This window comes from Rousettus aegyptiacus, unplaced genomic scaffold, assembly GCF_014176215.1.
Source record: "Rousettus aegyptiacus isolate mRouAeg1 unplaced genomic scaffold, mRouAeg1.p scaffold_m13_p_12, whole genome shotgun sequence".
In the NCBI taxonomy this organism is placed as follows: domain Eukaryota; kingdom Metazoa; phylum Chordata; class Mammalia; order Chiroptera; family Pteropodidae; genus Rousettus; species Rousettus aegyptiacus.
Window position 1 is genome coordinate 79324105 of NW_023416287.1, and position 23987 is coordinate 79348091.

At 34.0% G+C, this 23987-nt stretch overlaps 1 protein-coding gene across 3 annotated transcripts in view; it reads left to right on the forward strand.

Annotated features, from left to right (window-relative positions):
* The window catches only part of DCC (DCC netrin 1 receptor), a 1187310-nt gene that overhangs the window by 937860 nt on the left and 225463 nt on the right, over positions 1–23987 (forward strand). For all 3 annotated transcript variants that reach the window (XM_036230053.1, XM_036230054.1, XM_036230055.1), the window contains one exon: positions 2043–2092. In XM_036230053.1, coding sequence (XP_036085946.1) covers positions 2043–2092 — 50 coding nt within the window. The remainder of the gene's footprint in view (positions 1–2042; positions 2093–23987) is intronic.

Genomic DNA, 23987 nt, shown 5'->3' on the forward strand with positions numbered 1-23987 from the left:
ATGTAAATATTAAAAGTCACATACTGTATTGTAATACTATAGAGCAATAAAAACAAAAACACAGAATCAAAAACTATTGTTACATGCAACATGAGTGAATCTGAAGAAATAATAATGAGCAAAAAAACCCATCCTGGAAAAAAAAACAACTGTGATTTCATTTTCGTAAGATCAAAAACGAGCTAAACTACACCATTGAGTTAGAAGGCAGAATAATAGTATTGACTGGGGGGAGAATCAAGTGAGTTTTTCAGAGTACTGTACATGTTCTGTATATCGATCTCAGTGCTGTTTAAATGGTAACACACCCACACACGTAACTTGGTATCAAAGTCATATATTCAAGATTTGTGCCCTTTACTATATCTATGGTCTACTCTAATTTAAGAAAAATAAAATTGAAAAACTTGTGACAGAAGCCTGGAATATAAAAAATGATTTTATTATATCTTAACAATTTTTCTGTTAATTAATTCAACAAATATTTTCCGAGCCCACCTCCATGTGCCTGACACTCTTATCAGCACTGAGGATTCAGCAGCAAAAGGGACAAAAATCCTGGTCCTTGTGGGAGTTGTATTCTGTATTATGTGAGAAAATTATAATGGGAACTAAAAGAAATTAATAAAGTCTATTTCCTAAATTATGAAATTTTTTGAGAGAATACCTGTAGAGAGAATTCATGAAAAACAAGCCTCTAGTGGGCACTTTATCACAAGCCATATTGGTACAGCCTTAATCAAGCACTAAGTCAAGAAGCTAAACATCAAAACAAAGTGATTACAATTCCCATCGTGTCCAAGAAAGGCCCAGGAGCTAATATTTAAGTAAGTAAGCATTTGTTCATTTAATCGTTGAGTCAGTAAATATTAATCGAATGTCAGTTTAGGGAATATAAAGATTAATCAAGCATATATCATGCCCTTATGGTGATTATTTTTCAGAAAGTAAAATCAGAGTAGAGCATAAATAAATTCTAGGTAAAATATAAGTACCCTAGAAAAACATAGATATTGTCCTCCAAGTTCAAGTGAAAGGAGAGAGAACATGACAAAAAAATTTTGAAAATGCTAAGAGCACTTCTTTTCTATTAATCAATTTGTCATGAACAAGGATTGGTACTACTCATTTTGCAGATTAATATATGTTAACCATTTATTGAATGCTGTTTCTATTCCTATTGTGGAACAGAAAGCTTTATTTTTTTATGATTCATCCAAGACATCTAGAATAGTGCCTGACACGTAACAGCCATTCAATGAATGGTTGTCTTTGAATCACTCACATAATAGAATATTTACTTTTTGATACAGTGAATATTCATTATAAGTATTATAAAGAAAACTACATCTTTCATGAAAGAGTGGGATAATCAAAATGCAGGCAAGAGAAACAAAATTCCTAGAAAATCCACAAAGAAAAATAAACTACTCCTTTGTTAATAGAATTGACTCACCAAATGCCACTTGGTAACCTGCATCTATGACACACAGGTTTATTATATATAGCTGAAAAAACAAAACCAAACAATAAAAAAGCAAACAAACAAACACACAAAAAGATGAAGTTCTATTTATTTTTTGAGAGAATAAAAATTACACTAAAGGGATTAAGCCATTTAAGTGACCATTATTAGCGTGACATATTTTATCATAAACCCATGCAGATCCTGAAATACACAGTATCTTAAGCCTTTATAAACCACTCTAGAAAATCTCCTGTGTGTGTTTATTGGTTTCTCCAAGAAGGTTCTTGCCAGAAAGCAGTAATTAAGTATCAGCATTTGGTACCATGACAGGTGCTTTCTTGCCTAACAGTTTTGGGGGCTCCCTAGAAGAATCACTGGCCCACCAAGTGAGAAAAAATAATAGACAAATGCAGATATTTTTCATCTCTAGGAAACTTGAAAGTGCCACCGGCTCAACTTACCTAATTACCATTATGAATTGTGAAAAGGACCTACTTCCTCTTTGCAAAGAGTGTTGTAGTTTCCCTTCCATGACTTTGGCACTAACCTTCCTACCTTGTTTCATTCCTTTCAGTGCCAAGTGCCCCACCTCAGAATGTCTCCCTGGAAGTGGTTAATTCGAGGGTAAGTTGTTGAAATGCTCACTATTTTCTTACCTGTACACATAGAACTTTTGCTCACCCACCCACTGCGTAGGGTGAACGGTGGCTCTCACGGGAAGAAAAGTTCCAGAACATCACAGTGAGTGGCGCTGATCCCACCACACTTGAATTAACTAAAAGAAAGACTTGGTTACTTCTGTGACACTTGATTTTATAGATGTTACAACGATTAAAGGCTATTCCATCAGGGAAAAAAAGGATGTCTATTTACTTATGCTTAACAGTATGGACATAATATGCTAGATGGAACAAATCAATGTAGAGATGAATAATAAAACGGTTGAAAGAGGTAGAATAGAGACTTTGTTTTCTGACAGATTAATTAGAATTCAATGTTTCGTCATCATCCCTATTCTTTCCTTATAAATACAGACATCAAAGGCCACTCTTGAGGTCCGATAAGGTTATATCTACGAAGCAATGTTACTCAATGGTTAATGTTTTTCTGGCCTGGAAAATTGATATAATTTTCAAAAGGGCTTAAATTAGGCTAGGTGTAGGTGAAGATAAGGAATGTAATGCCAGAAATCAGAAGCCTAAACCATACGCTACGAAGCAAACAAGGATTGGTCTCGCTTGACTCTGTCGTCATCTGGTTGTGTGCACTCACGGAAATCATTTCACTGTCCTGGGCTTCAGTGTGGGGTAAAGTGAGGGGTTAGGAATTGGCCTAACTGGTCTCTAATCTCTGGGAGACAGCAGGGAAATTTTACAGGTATTAGAGATTCATACCAACTCACACTCTACCTTTTAATCGTAGCTTTGCGTTTTAATACTATATGTGATCTTAGAAAAGTGTCCAACCACATCAAACCTCATTTTCTATATTCATATAGAGTGAATATTAATGCCTTCCCTATTGATTTATCATGAAGACGTAGTAATGTAACATATGCATTGGACCTAACTTAGTGTCAAGCTGTTACTTCACTCAATGTTCGAATCTTTGACATATTTTGCTAACTTTGATTGGATTTGCCTCTGTCATATGAATTTATCCTTTGGAGCTAGTGCAATGTCTCTATAATTGTTAGCCTTTTATATTTTTAGGCATTATATTGGATAAGAAGTAGTAAAACAAACTTAAAATTAGAACGAAGAAAAATAAGTGAACTTAGGAAAAAAAATAAGCAAAGGAAAATAACCAGAAATAAAAGATTACCCTAAAAAAGATGTTATTTGCAGCAACATTAAATGTTTTACAGATGCGCTGCTCAAATTAAGAGATCATCAAATTAAAGTCAAATAATGTTTACAATTATTGTAGGTCGTTAACAAATTAAATTTGGAAGGCTTATTGTAGTTTCTATTGTTTTAATGAATCATTTTCTATTAGCATTTTCATCCACTTCACATCTTTCTTCTAAGACAAAAACAGAAATTAACATAAGCTCTTTTCTGTTTGTTCCTATCCCTTAAAAATCTACTCAACAAAGGGTGAATGTTTTCTTCTGAACTGTGAATAAGGCATTATTGAATGGCCGTGGATCCTGTCTGTATTTGAATATGGATTTATTACTTTCCTGAAGAGGGAATTCCTGTATTGCAAAACCAACTTTTCAACTGATTTATATATATGTATAAAAACATCACAGCCTATACTCTTCTATAATATGCAATACTTGCAGCAACCAAATGCAAACATTCCTTCTATCCTCTTGTAATTTTCTCTGAAACACTGTATTGCTAGAAAATTTAACTTGTTCATTAGCTTTTCAGAATGAATACAGTAGTGTGGGTTCTGGAAAACAACTTTCTCTCCCCCAGCTTTGTTATCTTATTTCCTAGCTTTTAAGGAATTATAAATTATAAATTATTTTCTTAGTTTGTTACCAAAAAGAAAGAAACTGGATGATGAAAACACTGTTTTATCATTCCCAGTACGTTGATGCAGAGATAGACAAAAACCACATTTCATTCATTTTGATAGTCTTCTTTTGTTTGAAACAAAAGCCCTCAAATACACTAATATTTACCGCTGACTAATAGCATTCGAGGAACAAAATTTATTTAAAAAGAAACATTATAGTTGAATAAGTATCGTATTCTTTAAGACTAACAGAATCATGACTTTTATGTTCTTCTTCTTACTTGGGATTTTTTATTTAATATGGTAGGAACAGTTGTGTTTTAAAACGTTATTCTATATCAGCTGCAGTTATAAAATAGAATTGATCATTTATTGACAATCAATGAGGAAATTCGGTGGTGTTAATATTTTTGCACACAGATGGCTAGGATACCTGTATGTAAAATGGGCAAGTCACATTTATAGGTACTTATAGGATTATGGCCACCTATAAGCCAGTTAGACTGAGAAACCATGATCCAGTGTATGTAAACAGAGAGGTCCCTATATACACTTAGATAAAAGAAGCAAAGGAAATTCTGTTACTCTTACTATTAAAAACCCAGGATAGTAGCTTACCTTTATAAAGCTGCAATCACAGAAAAGACTAGAGTCCATTTCTGCAGGTAAATGTGAACATAAATTTTGCTTTGAAAGAATGCCTTGAACTACAAATACTCATTTTAGGTAATGATAGGTCATATGAGATGGTTATATTTTTTGTACTAAAATTTTGTTTATAAGAAATATCTTTACAAAAAAAAGCAAAATAATACTTTACAGTATGGATTTTAAAATGTGATGTATTGGAAAATCTTTTTAGAAGGATAATTTACTTAAGATTTACTTTGAAATTCACTTATTATTTGAAGACATAAATAATATAACTTAATTAGTTGGCTAGCATATAAAGCACAGGTTTATGGAATACAAAGAACTTATTAAGTTTGCACTTATTATTTTCCTCTGTTCCAGTGCAAAAGCTCTGAGAATAAGACCATTTAGAGTAAGCTGAGATTCAAGATGCTGGGGCTATTTTACTAGATCTTTGAGATTTTGCAAAGTCACTGTTCCTCAGTTGCATTTATTCATTAAACATGTATCATGTGCTTATTATATGTCTACCATATAACACATAGACTTTACATATGCGTACACTATATAATGCTGGAACTATATAGCTACTACATGTCTATATCTGTATATCTACATATCTATTTCTATACCTATATTATCTATAGCTAGCTAGCTAGCTATTTCTATCTATCATCTATCTATCATCTATCTATCTATGTGTAATGCTAGGGACATGACCCAATCTTTGCCTTCATGGAGCTCATAGCTTAGTAGGAAACAGGTGAGGGAAAGCTCACTTTTTATCTAACTACATCTAACCTGTTGAGCTTTTCAAAGTTGATATTATATCCTCACTGATAAAATGAGCATTGGAGGGATAATCTCTGAAATCTCTTGTGGCTCCAAATACCTATGACTGTATTTCTACTTATTATGCCTTCTCTCAGTCATTTCACCTTTACAGAATTAGAGAAAATGGCAAAAGTATATTGTTTAAAATATACTGGGTTTAACTCACAAATTCAGATATGTATCAGCTGAACACTAAAGTATGATAATAGGGAATGGAATAGGAAAAATACAAGACGTAGTATACCAGCAGGCATGGATCATTGTGTAGGTTTAGAGTTTTTAAATGTGGAATATTGGATTTTTCTCTTTATGTCACTATTCACCTCTCTATTATTGAAATTCTTATCCTTGTTTACCAGTTGTAACTATGTGGATGTCATTTTTTTTAATTCCTAAAGGCTGGTACCCAGTTAGTCATTCATAGATTAATAGTGTGTGTGATGCCTTCATTGTAACAGTAGAAAATGTGACTCATCTTCCTACATCTTAAAGCATCTCCCCCTTGTCTCAGCATAATTTGGCGTGCTGCTTAAATAACTTGAAAATTAGTTTCACAATCATACAATTCCCTTTACCCAGAAACTACCCAAAAGAAGAACTAAAATAGCAACTTTCAATTCCAGAAAACAAACTGATCATTTTGGCCCCAAATGTTCACACACACACACACACACACACACACACACTTTTAAACAATACAGAGAGAATGAATTTAAGTGTCATATCATTGGGTAACCTCAGAGGGACATGCTTCTTAAGATGTGGTATTTACAAGAAGGGTTTCGACTGAGATCTCTTACGTCTTGTCATTTAGGCTAGTGATAATGCACTTTTTTTTTCCTCTCTGAATCATTTTAAATCTTTCATAAAGCACACTGTGGCCTCTAAGATTTTTGGAGCCAGGCTCTGAGACCTCCCCTCACAAATATAGTGGATTCTGAAATGGATTCTGAAATAAGACACATAGGAGATCTTAGATGATTGATTCCATTTAAAAATAAATTAGAAACTGAAATTTGCTTACTAATACACAATTTAGATACAATAATATTTATACTCACAAACAATGATATTTGTACTCAATCATAATATGCTGAGCATTTCTGCTTGAATGTAACGTCTGGTCCAGTTATCCATCAATTCAATTCAAGTAGATGTAGATCTTTTGTATTTATTTTATTGATCCCTTTATTGATTCATTACGTGACTATTCTTTGAGCATAACTAATGACCAGGCAATTATGATTGAAACAGTTTGGGGAAGGGCATGAGGAAAGGAGCATAATTATAAGGAAGGCAATGTTTCTTGGTAGTTCTTACAGTACAGTCTTTCATTTTGGTCAGGAATTTGTAGAATAGACTGGATATAAATTTTTATATTATATTATTACATATAATAATTCCTGAGATTCCCTCAAAAATAAAACTGTGTTTGGTCTATATCTCCAGATATATACTACCCTGTACTTATATTTTTAAAAAATAGATACTTTTTTATTGTGATTAAATATAGATAACATAAAATTTACCATTTTAACCATTTTAAATGTACAGTTCAGTGACATGAGTGTATTGACATTGTTGTGTGACACTCACCACCATCCCTCTCTGGAACTTTTTATCTTCTGAAACCGAAACTCTGTATCCATCAGTCATTGACACCCCAGATTCGTTCCATTCTTCCTGGCTCTGGCACCCACCATTCTACTGCCTGTATGCTGACTTACCTTATAAAAGAGTTAAGAAGCCAATTTTCATGGGAAGATGTTTGATTGCCTTTTTACTTTCTCTTACTAGAGAAATGAAACACTTTTAAAGTTTTAGATCTTCACTCTCACAGAGAAATGTAGGATATAATGAATCATAGTGGTCAAGAATATAGGCAGATGTTTTAATTGGCTAGGAAGAAACACCTCACTTTGCATTACTGATAGCGCTTTCAGAATACTTCTGTTCCAAGTTCCCACATTTATGAATTTTTTTTTAATCTCTGGATTAATTCAACTGTCATAGTTAATAACAAGGAAGCAGAACTATATGCACAGGATTGTCCTGGAGTAACTCTGGGGACACAGTTTTGGCCAGCAGCATCAGTTTCCTGTCCTATCACAATTTAGGCTAGCGCTCCTAACCAGTGAATAAACTGATCTTTTGATTTTTTTTGAAGTTTCAATAAGTCAAGAGTTTCCACTTTTTTTTTTTTTTTAAATGAAAACACAGTGGATAAACTGTGACTGGGAAAGATATCAAGATCATGAAAAATGTTGGAGAACCAATTTTTAAACAATGTAAAAGCATCATGCCAATATAAATGCATTTGTAAATAAGTCAAATGACAATACTCAAAAAATTCGAAACATATCTTTGTATCACACTATCACTCATTTTCTTAGAGGTGTTCTCCCTAAACTCCTTACCCAAGACTACTTGCTTCGTGGTAGTTTCCCAAGCAATGAAGTTTAAAATATTGTGAGAAGTAAAGTCTCCTATTAGAGAAACCAAAGGCTGTGAAAAATAATTGATTTAAGTCTGCTTTATCCAAATTATTTTTTTCTGCAAAAACTTTTTATACTAAATACTACCTTAAAAATTTTTTCAAAGTTGTTTATCTTAATGCCGTCACGTACATTCCAAAAAAGAAGGAAGTACTCTGTAAGCTGAGCAACCTCGTCTCCCCCAAAAGTATAATCTGACCTAAGTTAATTTAGAACAAATATATAAATTGAGTTAAGTAAATAAAAAGAGGAGAGAAGGTGAAGAAAAATTAAATTTGTGAAAGCTAGAAGTGAATATAGAAACAGTCTTTAAAATACCTATAGCTATAGAATAAGGACTTGGAACTGGATCTGGCATCTATTACAGGATCTGAATAAGTTGCAGACATGCTTCAATCTCTGGGTTAAGATAAACTTTTTATAATGTCAACAGGATTAAATTTAAAAAAACACTTTTTAGAATGTTCTCTTCTTCATATACCAAATACTTAAATACGTTATTCTTGCTATTTTGTATGTCGAGATTATTGTACTTTGCTCTTTCCAGATTTTTTATAGTCATTGGCATTTGGTATATCCACACAAAATATTTTGACAAAGAGACTAAAATACATGACAGAACACCATTCTCTTTTGACCTCTGTTCTCGCTTTAATATCACCTTGTAATTTGTACTTCATCATACACATTTCTAATGGCTTCATTTTTGGTTGGCTCCGAAGGCAAAGCTCACTTTAGCCTTTCCATGAAGTTTAATGAGATTTCCCTCAAGTCATACATTTTTGAAAAGTGGGAGGTTTAATAATGGGCTTAAATTAAATGAATCTAGGTCTAGTGATAAGGTCTCTGATTTTAATTTAGTTCATCGAAGTTTCTCTTATAGTTAGAATGATTGATTAGTTGGAAGACATGAACAGGTTCAGTTCTTCCAGTAGAAAAGCAGTTGCTACCTACGATTTGATTTTAGAGATGTTGAAACATCCACTCATCTTCAAAAAAAAATGTAGTTCACCAAAGTAGCTTAAAATATCATTTATTTTAGAAAACAGCTGTTAAAATACAGACACTTCATCTGAAAGCTTTAAGACATTCGCATGAGTTATTATAATTACCATTCTCGGCACATGTTTAAAAAATACTTAATTATAATAATAATAATGATAGTAACTAACTTTTTCATCAGGTATTTTGTGCCTGGCACTATGCAAAGCAATTAAATCAATAGTTTCTTTATGTCTTATAACAACCTCATAAATATTATTTATTAAACTAATTACTGGAATGCTACCTTTGAGCTGTGCTTATGTCTGGAAAAGTTTTATGAAGTCTGTCGAATATCCTTTTTTCCTAGATCTTAGTTACATTCAAGTACCAGGAAATAGACTAGTAAGCGAACAAAGAAATGAACAAGCAACACAAGAGAGTGGTAAATTCTCTGAAGAAAATTAGCACAGTGACGTGATAGCGAAGGACCTAATTTAAGTCAGACTATCAGCGAAAGGCCTTCTGAGGAGAAGCCGCCTGAGCTGAGACGAGAATAAGTGAAAGGGCCGGCCATATGCACGCTCAGAGCAAGTCATTCTCAGGAAAGCTCGCAGCTAGTGCAAGGGCCTTGAGAAGAGAATTGTCTGCGCGTGGTTGTAAACATGAAATAACGATACGAATGGATCGCAGACCGCCGGGTCAGGGCGAGATCATGCGGGGCTTTGTGGGACATGGTAAAATTGGAATTTCATTCTGTGGATGATGAAAATGCTTATAAAAAGGGAGTGATCTCATTCAACTTTTTAAAAGATCAAATTGACTGCTCTGAGAAAAATTATTGGTGATGCGGCAGAGTGGAAGCAGAGAGATCAATTAGGAGACAATTGAGTGATCTGTATGAGATTATTTTAGCTGGAACTGGGAGTCAGAGCAGATGGGGAGAAAAAGGGGGAAATTTATGACATGTGTTGGCTCTAGAGCCAAGAAGATTAGCTAATGGATTGGACATAAAGGGCAAGGAAAAGAGAGGAATCAAGGATAAATATATTTTTTGACTATAAAATGAGTGCATTGTTGAGTTGTTTAATGAGCGGAAAATGAATAGAGGAAAAAAACTGGTTTAAAGGGGACAATCAATTATTTTTACATTTGAAATTTAAGATAACTATTAGACATACCATTAGGGACGCCAGTCATGTACACAATCTAGTATATGAGACTAGAAGTCTGAGGACAGGTCACGTCACAGGCATACAATTAGGGTCAATGTCATATCAGTGATACCTGGGGAGGGAACATAATTAGAAAAAAATGGCTAAATCTTAAGATGCTTTAGATTTAGGAGATGCAAGAATGATGGGAGAAAACAAAGATGTGTTACTGTTACAGAAGCCCACAGGGGAGAGTGTTTCCAAAAGGTGGGTGCTGCTAGCTATGTCGTGTTGATGAAAGACATAGTCACATAATGACAGCAAAGCGACCTCTGCAGGAGGGGACATGAAAATAGAGAATTGAAGGACTGCTCTGAGTGACTTCAGACGATATTTTTGAGAAATTTTTGAGCAAAGAAATGGATAGTAACTGTAGGAGGTGGTAGGCTTGAGGGAGGTTTTATTGTTTCTTTTTTGAACATGAGTGGTACTGTAACTTTTGGAAGTATTTACTAAATAATTGATACAGGGAAGCATCAGTGATGCAGAAGGGAAAGTGTAAAATGGCAGGAGCACAATCTTTTGAGTACGCACGAAGGTAGAGGATCCAGCATTAAGTGGAGAGGAACAAATACATCGACATCTTGATAAGGTGTGCAGAGGCAGAGAGAGTGGGAAGATGGGAAGTATGAGAAATGGTCATCAGCAGATTGTGAAGTCTTGGAGGAGCCAGTAGTGGGGATTTGAAGACAGAGGGGAAAAGTGAGAAATAGTTTTATTCAGAATGTAGAAAAGAGATCATAATATATTATGACATTATGATTGATGAGCAGTGTGGACTGACCATTCAAGATTTGTTGTCACGAATTTAAAGTGAAACTAGCCAAGACAGTTTTCTCCCCATGGTTGGTTGCTTGGCTGCTGGCCTAAGGTAGGCGGGTAATGGCTTTTATTTTGTTTCATGTTTGCCAGAGAAGGGGTGGAGCAAGTTAAGATGTTTCGCAAGGGAGTGATTAAAAGGAAGGACCATGGAATCTGAACTGTCTAAGGAAGAAAAAGAGGGCACAGGGGTGGGAGGTGACAGATAAGCGAAAAAGTAATAAGGTCAGTGGATTGTATAAATTATCCGCATTTTACCAAAAAGGACCCTGAGGCTTAGAGAAGCTCAGTAATGTACCCCCCTAGTGCCACACAGGGACAAAGTGGGAGGACTGGGATTGGAAGCCAGGCAAGGCTTGTTGGTCATCTGGCCACACTGCTGCCTACATCTAGGTCCTTATGAGGGGAGGGATAGAAATAATTCTAAATAAGCTTTCCCTTTAGGTGGTTTAATTTCTCAGTGAAATTAGTTTCCAGACAGAACGTAAGGTCTAGACCAGAAGATAGGAGATGGGTTCGTTTATCCCGTGGACCTCAGAACTATGTGGAAAGCATAGGAAGAGAGGGGTGTAGATGCTGAGAAAGAGCTAAGAAGGGGGTTAAAAACACGCACCCATTGACTCGACTTCTCAAATTTTTCTTGAGTGAATCTATGTGTAAGATTCTGTCCCTCACAACTATGTTTTCTTCTTCTTAATTAACCTAAAACACATCAGAGGAGGTGTAGTTTAAGCAAGCAAACCTGACACATCTACAAACTATATTAAATAATCTTAAAGAGTTCTGGAATTTCCAAATGGAATTCTGTTTTATCCCCATTTCCAAGTTCTAGAATATATTTGTTATTAAAAGTTTGAAGGGGAAAAATTGAGGTCACGAAGAAGAGCATTACCTCAGCCCTCAAGGTTTGTCGGCAATAAAATAAAACCTCAAATAGTTTTAGCAGCCGTGATGAGGAACCATTAGAAAGTGTATGTTAGATTCAGAGAAAATGCAAATCAGAACACCAGGCATATATTTTATTAGCAAACATTGTTAATTCAAATAATAAAACTAAACCATAAATGGGCATAAATTAGCAAATGTTGCCAAGTAATAGTGCAATGATCTAAATAAGAGTATTATTTTAAGATATAGCTACTTTAGCAACCAAACTAAGTCTAATATATCATCCTCTGAGCTCATGTTAGTTTAATCTCATTAAAATGCCCACTAACATTATGTAATCTGAATATATATTCTCAAACACACTCAACATTGAAATCTATTTATTTCATTTATTATGTTGCTCTTTCACATGGAAAAAGGTAGTCTTTATTAATCCTCCGAAGCTGTTCAAAACGTCACTTGGTCCACTGGAAAACTCTGTGAAATCGACAGAATCTAAAAGCCTCATCTTCGTGTTTCCTGAACATTTTGTAGAAAGTAATCTACATTTGGAATACAAATGGATTTTTCAAATACATCAGAAAGCACATAATAGTAGGTTAAAAGGTATTGAAGAGCAATTTAATATTTTCAGAAAATTAACTTAAGGTCATATTACATATATAATTTTAGTGGAACAGGGAGAGAGATTACTGGTCTTCTACAAGTAACTTCGTTGAATTTTCTTTCTTTCTTTTTTAGCAGTAACTCAAGTTCCTACTACCTAAACATTTCTCATCTTTCAGAGAAATCTGTTTGACAGACCATTTTGTATTTTAGCTGAGAGGCAGTAGCTATTAAATAGATAGTTGTCTGTTTTAGTTTTACATGGATAAAGTTGAAGAGACACACAAAAGGGATTTATATGTGAATAAATGCCTCATACTGACTTTAAATAGAAGTCATTTTTAGAAAAAAAAAAACATATAAAGCCAACTTTAGCTTTGTATCTTTTATGCACAGATGAATCTATATGTTGCAAAGAATATATATGTCTGTGTCCATGGCTGCAATATCAACATGTATTTCTTCAAAGATGTCTATATTTCAGTATTTCCAGTTGAGTTTTCTTTTTGGTACTTAACAAAAAAAACAAAAAGAAAAAAATATTTCTGTTCCATTTTGATACTAGTGTACATAATTCTTTTGATGAAATCAAATGTAATGACACTTGAAGGAAACACTGTTAGCTTAAAAAAAATACCCAAATGCTCTCTTAATGTGGAAATTTCATTAGAGAAAAGGCAATGAAGAATCTAGAGATAATTTTTATCATGAGCTTAGGTTCTTTCATGTGTTTTCTCATTTGTTTAATTATAATATTCGTTGAGTACATACCATGTGACAGATACTCGCTAAACTCTTCAGCTCTGCCGATTTGATAAGAAGCCTCCCTGCTTGCTTCTCTGTCAGAAAACCTCGATACTTCCCTAAATAGCATCAGTGAATGTGAAATTCTGACAAATGTGACAACACCCGAGATTGAATAAAGTTTCTACTTTTACAGAAGAAATGAACTTTCCTACCTCTGATAAAGAGAGCAGATACTTGCCTCTTGCCTGTTGTTTAGAGCGGGTTAGGACTTTTTTTTTTTTTTGATTATACTGTCTCAATATAGTCAAAGATGTTCCGGTTTTATGAGACATCAAGTCTGCAAAGCTGGACCTCTGCTATAGGTGAGATCGAATCTGCTCATTGTCCTGGAGCTGAAGCTGAGTGTGGCTGCATCGGCACTCAGGCTACCAACTCAGGCGTGGAGGAGAGAGAAGTTGAAGGCCCAGAGTTGAACTTTAGGGAACATTAAAATTCCTTAAGCCAGTTACTTGTTTAAAATGTAACCCCAACACCCCACCCCCCGCTCCACCACCACTCCCATCACACACACTTCTGATTCAGCAGGTCTCCTGTCCAGGAAACATATTTTCAAGTAGCAGCCCAAATCATATAGATGAGGGTGGTCATTAAAATAAAATCTAATTAGATCAGTGGTTTTCAAACTTTTTAATACAATAAAATCCATTGACATAACCAATTTCATGTGGCATCTTGGTATAACATGCAAAGGCAAAGTTATGCAAATGACGAGATGCTGTCCTTGATCTCCGGGATGCAGGCAGTGATATGCTGGAGCCAGCTTGTACTGGCTGGCAAGGGTGGTTCTTCATTTTTCAGGGAATTTTGGGAGCCCATCGTTAAACACAATCATTATTAAAAATTAGATTAAATAAAATTACAATTAAAACAATTATATTTCAAAAAGATATTATTTTAAACTTATCACTTCTTCATTATTTTACTACATTTTCCTGTTATCTGTGCCTTCGGGTTTTTTACATCCTCTTTGTACGGTAGAAATTTCGCACAGCGGGGTACTCGTGCTTCCTCTTCTCAATTCTGCTTTCAGATGTCCCATTGGCAGCTAGAGATTGCCCATGTTGGGTGTATTTACACCACAGAACTTAACCGATGTTACCAATCAAGGCTTTTTCTCCAGAAAGCTGGTTAACTTTTATCATCAGCGTACCACTAGACTAGGGTGAGTACTGGGAGTGCTGGTTTCTTAGCCTCTTCTTCTGATTCCTCAGTGGACCCCGAAGCACCTCAGGAAAACAAAACATAAACAAATTTAAAAAGCTGACCTTATTATATTATGTCCATGAACATGAAGAGGTAAAAAGTTAGGAAGAAAGAATCAAGAGGAAGATGAAGTCCTTTACCGTAAACACACACATTTTATAAGTCTGGTCTTATTTATAATCTAGAGAAAACAGCATGGGGGTAGAGCCGAATAATAACTCTGCTACCTGGTGTCTTTTTGTTCTCAGTCTCCTTTACACAATAATAATTAGTAAGGTAGAGAGAGGAGATTTTATATATATATAAACACAATAAAGGTGATTATTTTGTATATATATAATCACTTTTATTGTTTAATCTGGAAAGTGATCCATCCATCTTCAGCGATTATGATGAATGGTATACACTTCTGAACCTTCTTTGAAATGCAAGTGACCATTTGCATAGTAAAACCATATTTACTATCTATTTTAACAAGTTTACTTAGGGAATTTTTCCTACTTACAATCTATAACTACACTTTTTTCTTTAACGCTAACATAGAATCTGCTGTGCCCTCAAAGAAGAATCACACAGTGCCTTCAATAATATCTTCATAATGAATAGAAATCATTTCCTTAGTAATGGACTATTTCAGCCTAGATTTAAAAATGAAATGATCAGAATTTTTTTCTGTTATTTAGAAAACACAGTTGTTTTTTCTTGAAGTACTTTAGTATATATTGTGCATCGTAATGTATAATCTTGTGTCATTCTACTATTTACTCATATGACTCATTGTTATTGATTTGTTCATTCAGCAAAAAATTATTATGCATCCGTCGTTTAACAATTAGATATTGGCATCCCTTAAGAGGCCTGGTCATTAAATAACCTAAAATTTAGACTATCGAAGTAACCATCTGAACTGCCATTTACGATAAGCTAACTAGACCAATGTGTGCTTTTGTTTTCTTATTTTGAATTAGATATAAAGGGAGCAAACGCTTGCCCTTCTTTACTTAAAGATTACAAAATACTTTAAAATTCTGTATATGGAGATTCAGTTTAGAATGAAAACTTTGTTTCAAGAAATCATTTGCATGATTTCTTTCTACAATCGATAGTAAATAATTTGTAGAAACATCTGCACATGTGACATCATGTAGTTTGAGATCTAATTTCCTTGAGGTTTATGTAGATGTGTAGACTTGTCTATGTATTCCTGAATAAAACGAGTGTGCCTTTTTCTGAGAGTATTTTTTAGACTCCTAGCTTTGATTTTAGAACTGAATTTTTTCTCCATATCAAGAAGGACACAGATGTCAAGAACTTTACTATAGGATACAAGTTGACAGAGTGGCATACACAGGAGTCAGATGTTATCAATAAAAAATATACTTATTCTCTGACATGTGGGTCTTGTGAGGAACTGACATGAATGAAGAGTGATGCACGTTAGCAAAAGGGAGGAATGTCTGTCATGCTGTCGTATTATATTTGGTTCTCACTAAATATGTAAACACTTGGGTTATGATACTGCTCTTGGGAAACAAACTCGTGAATATGCTCTTGGCTCTTTGAATGAGAAGTTATAAATGACTGTAAATTGCATAAAGTAATACCTGTCATAATAAGCACATAATAAAAGAAATTTATACTTAGTTTAACTCTCAGTATCTCAATATACCTGTGAAATAGACTACAAATGGACAATGCATCACAGCCTATCATCATCTAATGCCAGCAATCCACGAGTCTGTGCCTGACTTTGTAAAGAATTGTGACTAAGGATATAACTGGTTTGAGGAGGCCGTATTCTATAATGAACTAGAGCTTATTTCACTTCTGAATTTTATATTTCATGGACTGTTTTCAGAGCCCAGCAAATAATATTTATAGATTCATTAGATTCAAACTTGTAAATGCATGAGTCTTACACAAATTCTATTTAATCCTCAAGATGTTAAATGGATTTTTCAGTATTAACAATTTTAGTTCATTCCACTTTCACTAATCTGTAGTTTCCTCTATTGCATACACAACAACAACAACAAAACCAGAATCACCAAGAATTTATCTTGAACATGTAATTTTAATTTCTTTGATTCAAAAAATAAATGCTGAGGGCTCTTAAATGCCTGGTTGTCCAATCATCTATCTGATATATTTGAGTCCCCTTTATAACATATTCTTCTAGCTTATGCCTGAACTGTTCTGCTGGAGGAATTGTTTTTCTCCCAGAGCTGCCATTTTTGTCATATGTAGGTCTTTCAGAAATTTTTATTCAAAACAAATTGCTCTATCTCCCTATAACTTCCACTCATTTGTCATATTATTTCCCCTGGGACTATAAAGTGTCTAGTGAGTCTAGTGACTTTCTTTTATGGCACAGCTCTAAATATTTGAAAATGTCTCTTTTCCTCTACTGATTCTTCTCCAATCTAAATATCCTTAGTTCCTACAAATATTTCTTTTTTGCTTGTCAGCTTCTGATTTGATGTGTCATCCTCCACCGCATAGTTTACAGATGTCATGTGATTATTAAATATCCCTTTAAGGTACCTTTCTCATCTTAAATATGACATTATCATTCATTCATATAGTCCACCATCGCACTGATGTTGCAAATGGTCACATCATCTTGTGGACTCAGTATAGAGCTGATTCTCTGCCAAAACCTTTACATATTTCATGTTGATGCTCACAGACTGCATCTCCATCACTATATTTGTCTGACTCACATGCAAGGCCTCTTTATCTGTATTACACTTTGCCTCAGAATAAATTTGTAACGACAACCTCTCAAGCTCCCTTGGAGTCTTCATGAACTCATTCAATATCAATAAATAAAGATTGGTTGTATGTGTCAGGCAACATGCAAGATGCTAATTCTGAGGTCCAATTATTTGATACATCACCAGACTTCAGTTGACTTCCTCACTCCCAGCAATCTTCTCTCCTACTTTGACCCGTATATCACCCCCAGATTATACCTTAACTTTGTTTACTAACCCCCGGAAGGGACTTTCATTAAAAACCTTAAACTTCAAAACCATCCTAAGTGATGGCTCCTCTTTCCTTTCAAATCTCTGCTATCTTCACTCTCAATAAACTGATTAATCTCATAAGTATTCTCAGCTCTATGCCTTCATTTCCCCTCCCCCCACCCATTTTTCATTTTCCTCTTTATCTCGCCTCATTTTCAAACTGGGCCTTGCAGTTGACTGTATTACTAACAATATTTAGAACCTTTAAGATTATTTTTATTTTGTTTCATTTTGCTTTAATTCTCATTTATCTGTTATTATGTCTATGAATTCCCACTCTTGCCAGTTTCTAAAGTCAGCTATTGAGTACTATGGGAGAAAATCCTACAGTGGTTGAAATGCCCGGATCCGAAGGACCATAAACAAACTACTTATCTTTTCCTCTTGTTGACATTTTTCAGTTCTTTCCATATAGTCATTATATCAGTTATTAATCTAATACTTCTGTAGGTTTCCCTATGTTTCCTTATGTCATACACACACACACACACAAAAAGTTTCTATATTTATTCTACTTTACACCCAAATCTATACTTTTGCCCATATTCAAAAAGTCAATTAGTATACAGGAGTTAAGCTCCATTGACCTAGCCCTACCTCATCCGAACTAAAAATATATCAAGAAACAGTTTTTCTATACATTAAAAAAATTATTCGAAGCTGATTTTTTAGCTAATTGTTATAGATTCCCATTTCATCTCCTTTCCTATAGTTTCAGGGTCAATATCTGTATTATATTCTCGTTCGAAGCCACATCAAAAGAAGTTGATTGAAAAGGAAAAATGTTCTTTTGCTTGACTTGCCGTTTTAGTAACTGAACTGTATCTTATTTTACTAAAACTCTCATGAATTAATTTTGGTCCAGCACTTATAACTGTATGACTGCTATGAATACTTTTATATGGAATAGTTTCAGGGGTCAATGTAAAAGCTGGATACATAACTAAAGTAAATGTTTTTCCCATTATTTCTAGTCTCAAAAGGTATTGACAAATGAGTTTTTTGTTTTGTTTTGTTTTGTTTTGTTTGTTTCACAAAGCCTAGTCTGATGTATCATACAAATTATAAGTATACTCTATAGAGAACTATCACTCCTTTAAACAATAACTTACTGAGACGTATGGAAGAACTTCAGAGATAAAATAATCAGAGCTCCTCATTTTAAAAACTATGTGAAAGATAAATGTGTCTAAATACCTCACCAATTTAGTAACAGGCCTGAAACTCAAACTCTGGTTCTCTGCCTAAACTAAGACTTACTCTGTTCTATACTATAACAAACAAAAAAATCAAAAAAACATATGTACACTCACAAACTCCCAATGAGCTGATAGTGTCTTTTAATACCTAAATCTCTTGAAAAAAAAATTATTTCATTATGATTGGTTTAAAGCTTCTCTCATACTCTCCTTCCTTTATAAATATATTCATTTTATTACTTATATCAGACAAATATGTGTAACAAAGGGAGAGTCACATAATTTTTGTTTGACAAACCTCCTAAATAAGAAGGATGCCCTCTAGATAGCCAATTTCCATTCTTTTCATTTTAATGTTAATGATGTTATTTAAAGTTATTGGATGACATTATTTCAAGTGACTTCATGACACAAAGGGTACATTATGTAAGGAATATCAAGTAGAATTTCTCAGGTGTTTCTCTCTTTAAAATGCAAAGGAAGAATTGCAATTACTATTTATTATTTAGTTACCTAATGCCTGCCCATCATGTCTTTTTTTTTAATTTGGCCCAGTAACTTGTAATTAAAAGAATCATTATCCCTGCTGGATGTGGGCACAGATTCACATTATTTCCATGAAAGCCTGTCTGCTGTCTCACTTTAATGAAAATTTAAACCTCTTAGAGTGGCATGTGGTACTTAGAATTATTTTTCTTTTGTCTGAATAGACTTACAAGGAGAAAGAACTCATAGAAAAATAGGTCCCCTTTCCTTTCCATAGATTCTTGTCTTTCAGGCTTCCATTTTCTTTTTCTTATAGGATTAATGACAAAAGAATGAAAATGTCTGAATAATACCATATAGACTGTAAGTTAGTAGAGCAGAAACAAAACAATTGGACTTCGCCCCCTCTCCACTTTCAGCTCAGAATAATTTTGGTTTTGTTATTGTGTAAAGTATGTATAACATAACATTTAGCAATTTAAACCATTTTTCAATGTATAACTCATTGCCATTAAGCACATTTATATTTTGTGCAGTTATCGCCACTATCTCCAGAAATTTTTGATCATCCTAATCAAATACCTCTCTACTCATTGAACAATAACTCACCATTCCCTTTTCCCCTCAGGAATCTGGTAACCACTATCCTACTTTCTGTCTCTATGATTGTCTATTTACTAGGAAGCTCATATGAGCTTATTTAAGTATGTTTTTGAGAGTCATCTATATTGTTGTGTGTTACAGTAATTTGTTCCTTTTTATTATTAAGTATAATTTCATTGTATAGATATACTGAATATGTTTACCCATTCTCCTTTCAATGGAAATGGATTATTTACAATTTGGGGCTTTTATTAAGAAAACTGCTATGACATTCTTAAACAAGTTTTTCATTGACATCAACTGTATCTCGGATCAGTATCTAGAAATGGAACGACTGGGTCAGAATTTAAATATATGTCTTCCTTGATTAGAAAGTTTTCTAAAATGTTTTTCCAATTCGAAGTCCCATGAGCAGTGTATGAAAGTTCCAGCTCTCACATCCTAACTAACATACGTATTGTTAGACTTGTTAATTTTAGCAAATCTAATGGGTATGTAGTGATATATTGTGGATGTAATTTTTTTTTCTCTGATAACTAAAGGTGTCGAACATGTTTTCATATGTGTATTGGTCATGTTAACTTTTTTTTTTAAGTTGGGTTTTTAATCTTTTAAAGTATTGATTTGTAAGAATTCTTTAACATTCTGGAAACAAGCCCTTATCAGATTTCTGTCTTGTGAATATTTTCTCCAAATCTGAAGCTTGCCTCTTCATATTGTCTTTTGATGAAAAGAAGTTTTTAATTTTGATAATGTCCACATTGTAATTTTTTTTCTGTTACAATTAATGCCTTTTATGATCTGTCTAGGAAAGCTTTGCTTACCCAGGTTATGAAGATAATTTTCTATATCTTACTACCTTTAACATATAAGTTTATGATCCACATTGAATTATTTTTTGTGTGTAGATTAAGAAAGAAGTCATTTCTCAATTTTTTATATAGATATTCTATATTTTTATAGAGATATTATATAGTTTTGTCAGCACCATTTGGTAAGACTCATTGACTTATTTAGCGCTTTTGTTGAAAAACAATCGACATGTATATTTATATCTATTTCTAGACCATATTCTGTCCCATTGATTTATTTGTTTATCCCTATACTAATATCATGTTTTAATTACTGCACATCTAAGTTCGTCTTGAAATTAGGCAGTATACACCCTCCAATTGTTGTTGTTATTCAAGATAGAACATTAATATTTATATTCCTTTTTAGACCCAAGAACATATAATTAGTAGGAAAAATCTCAGTAGAATCTAGATCATTAGATTCTCCTTCATAATTAAGCAATAAGGCCAATAAAATAACTTTCTGCCCAATGTGTGGATGTGTGGGCGACTGAGATAAAACAAGAAGAAAGCTTATGTTTTTTGGAGTGCCTTTTATGTCTAAGCATTCCGAAAAAGTTTTTTTCCAGATCTTGTCGTACTTAAATTTAACTCTTATAACAAACCCTAAGAGGTAGTTCTTAATGATCTTCATTAGTAGATGAATAAAGTGAGAGTCAGAGAAGTAAGTTGTTCCAAAGAGTCAACTATGTTTCTTTTCTTTCTTGACTATCATAGCCAATCAGTAGTCATCCTGAGTTATCATGTGGGTGCCTGCATTACAGCTGACAATTGGATTTCTGGCTAGAGACACGTCTGCCTATACCTCCTAGCCAGTTGTCATGTTGAATTCGCACTTGATCCAAAGTGCAGTTTAAATAATTCTATAACGATTCAACAGATCTTCCATAAAAATTGTATCCAAAAGTACTTTATTTAAAAATGTGTCGTTGCCAGAAAACTCACGTTCTGATTCCCATTGTTGTTTCAAAATTATTATTTACTTTAAAAATTCAAATAGAAATAGCATTCTTTTCTGCCAAAAAAAAAAGTGTAACAAACTGAGCTGACAGAATTAAACACTAATAGTTACAGAATTATATATTAGTCACAAAATCAATTAAATAAACAACTAGATGATCATTATCTTGCCACCACTAAGAAGGAAGACTTAGCAATTCAGCGAAACCTTTAAACCTATCGCTTAGGAGACCTAAGAAGGCAAGTTGTCTAAAACTTTTAAATCAATTACCTTGTAAAAGAGCCTCGTGGAGCACTGTGCTTGACCTTCATCTGGGAAACTTGGTAGATGTCAGTGTTAAAGGTAATTGTGTTTCTTGAATTCTTTGAGTTTATCTAGTGCATTTGCTGATGACCTTCTTAATGACAGCGATTTTTACTTATAGAGAAATATGCCATATATAGGTCAATTTTATTTGATTTATACTCTTCTAATGATTCTTCTAATTGATAATTAGGGGATGACATCCAGGTTCTGGATGTTCTGTGTGAATCTAGGTCAATCATGACTCCTAGCATTATGCAGCAGGAATACCTTTTGAGGATAAATGCTACATTTATGTACAATGCTTGTATTACATAAGATTATAACTATTTTGGAAATACCCCTATAAGTATAATAATCAATGAAACAGTAATCTTATAATTATGTATCAGAATCCTTACAAAAATTTTGGGCATAGGAAGAATTGAAATAGTACTATTTCCATTGAAGATGAGGAAATAGAGCATCAGAGATATTGATTTGTTCAAGTTCACGCACATTGCATGGGACCTCTATATTCCTTATGAGCCTTATAATTGTAGTGAACACTAAAAACTATATATCAGAAGTAACACTGTACCTAAGGAACTCACAGTCAAGAGGAGGAATGAAACATTCAGCCAGTCATGTAAAATTGAATTTGTAAAATGCCGTGGTAGAGCTTTGCTAAGAGGAGAGGAGAACCTGATCCACACTATGGGGGACATTTATCTACAGAAGGTGAACTCTGAGAGATTAGACAGCTAATACTTATTGAAAGCACCTGCAATGTTTGTTATGCGCCATGTGCATTCAACACGCCTGATATTATTTAACCTTCACAAAGATCCAGCAAAGCCCTTTGCTATCCTCCATTTTACAGTTGCTGAAACTGATGGAAAGAAAAGCCCAGTAAATAGGAAAGGTGAAGCGACCCTTCAGAGATTCTCCCAGGTGAATCATGTTGTGGTTCTTCAAACCCCAAATAATCATGAAGCGGTGCAGTTTTTTTCCTCGCTCCCAGTTATTAATGTTCTCTGCTACGTGGAGTCCTTTTTGGTGGCTCATGCTGAAAGAAGCCATAGACTAGAGATGGCTAGTGTTCTGATCAATGAGTGCATCACAAGCAGAGATGACAGTGAGGGGAAAGACACACGCACAGAAAGGCCCACGGAGGGTTACTGCAATGTCGGGCCCTTCGGTTAGAGTTTTTGACATGATTAACAAGAAAAATGCTTCAGAATGTCAGACGAGACATAGATTTCCTGCCTTGAGTAGGAGAATTCAGATCTTTCAAAAACTAATATTCTACCCCAGGAATCAGAGTTATGGGGACAGACCTCTGAGTTTTCTTGGTTTCATTCAAGGGGGGTGGAAATGACAATATGATTTACAGAATTTCTTTTATTTTAAATACCCAGAGATGAAATAATACTCTGGTTTTTTTTGTTTTATTTTATCATGCGAAAGTGCTACACAAGCAAAATAGTAACAAAATACACATTTTAATCAGAACTAGAACAGAGCAAGAGAGGTTATGCTTGTGATTCTACTTTTGTAAGAGAAGAATGGTAAGGAAAGGAGTGAAAATATTTAGGCAGCCACAGTTTTAGTTCTAAAATCAGAAAAATATTTCCCAGCAATGTATAATATACAATCAGAAACAGAAAGTTTTAATTATTTTTATATTAGATCATTTTTTTTTTCCTGGGGATTTTTGAAAAAGACATGTCAAGTCAAATTACAGACAAATGCTAATATTTAAAAACTAGCTAAATAAAAAGCAATAGAAACAAGTGTACATAAAGCTCCCATCTTTGTCTATTCCTCACACTGAATATTTTCCCATTTCTGAGATGGCCTGAGCCCGCTCTCAGTTAAATCAAAAATTCACTATAACTGCTGTGGGATCAACAATCGTCCCTGATTGCCATAGTTATAGTCAATTTTATATATAAAAAGGAGAAAAATAAAAGCTACTCATCCTGGTACCATCACTGAAAGGATTAGAAATAGAGCTATTCAATTGTATCCACGTAGGAATATTTGTAGAAAATGTATTAGACAATGATCTTTAAGGGATAAAAGGCATTGGTGTCAAATAGAGTCGATATTGAGTTCATATTTTTAGTGGTGTCACTTTTTTGTAGTTA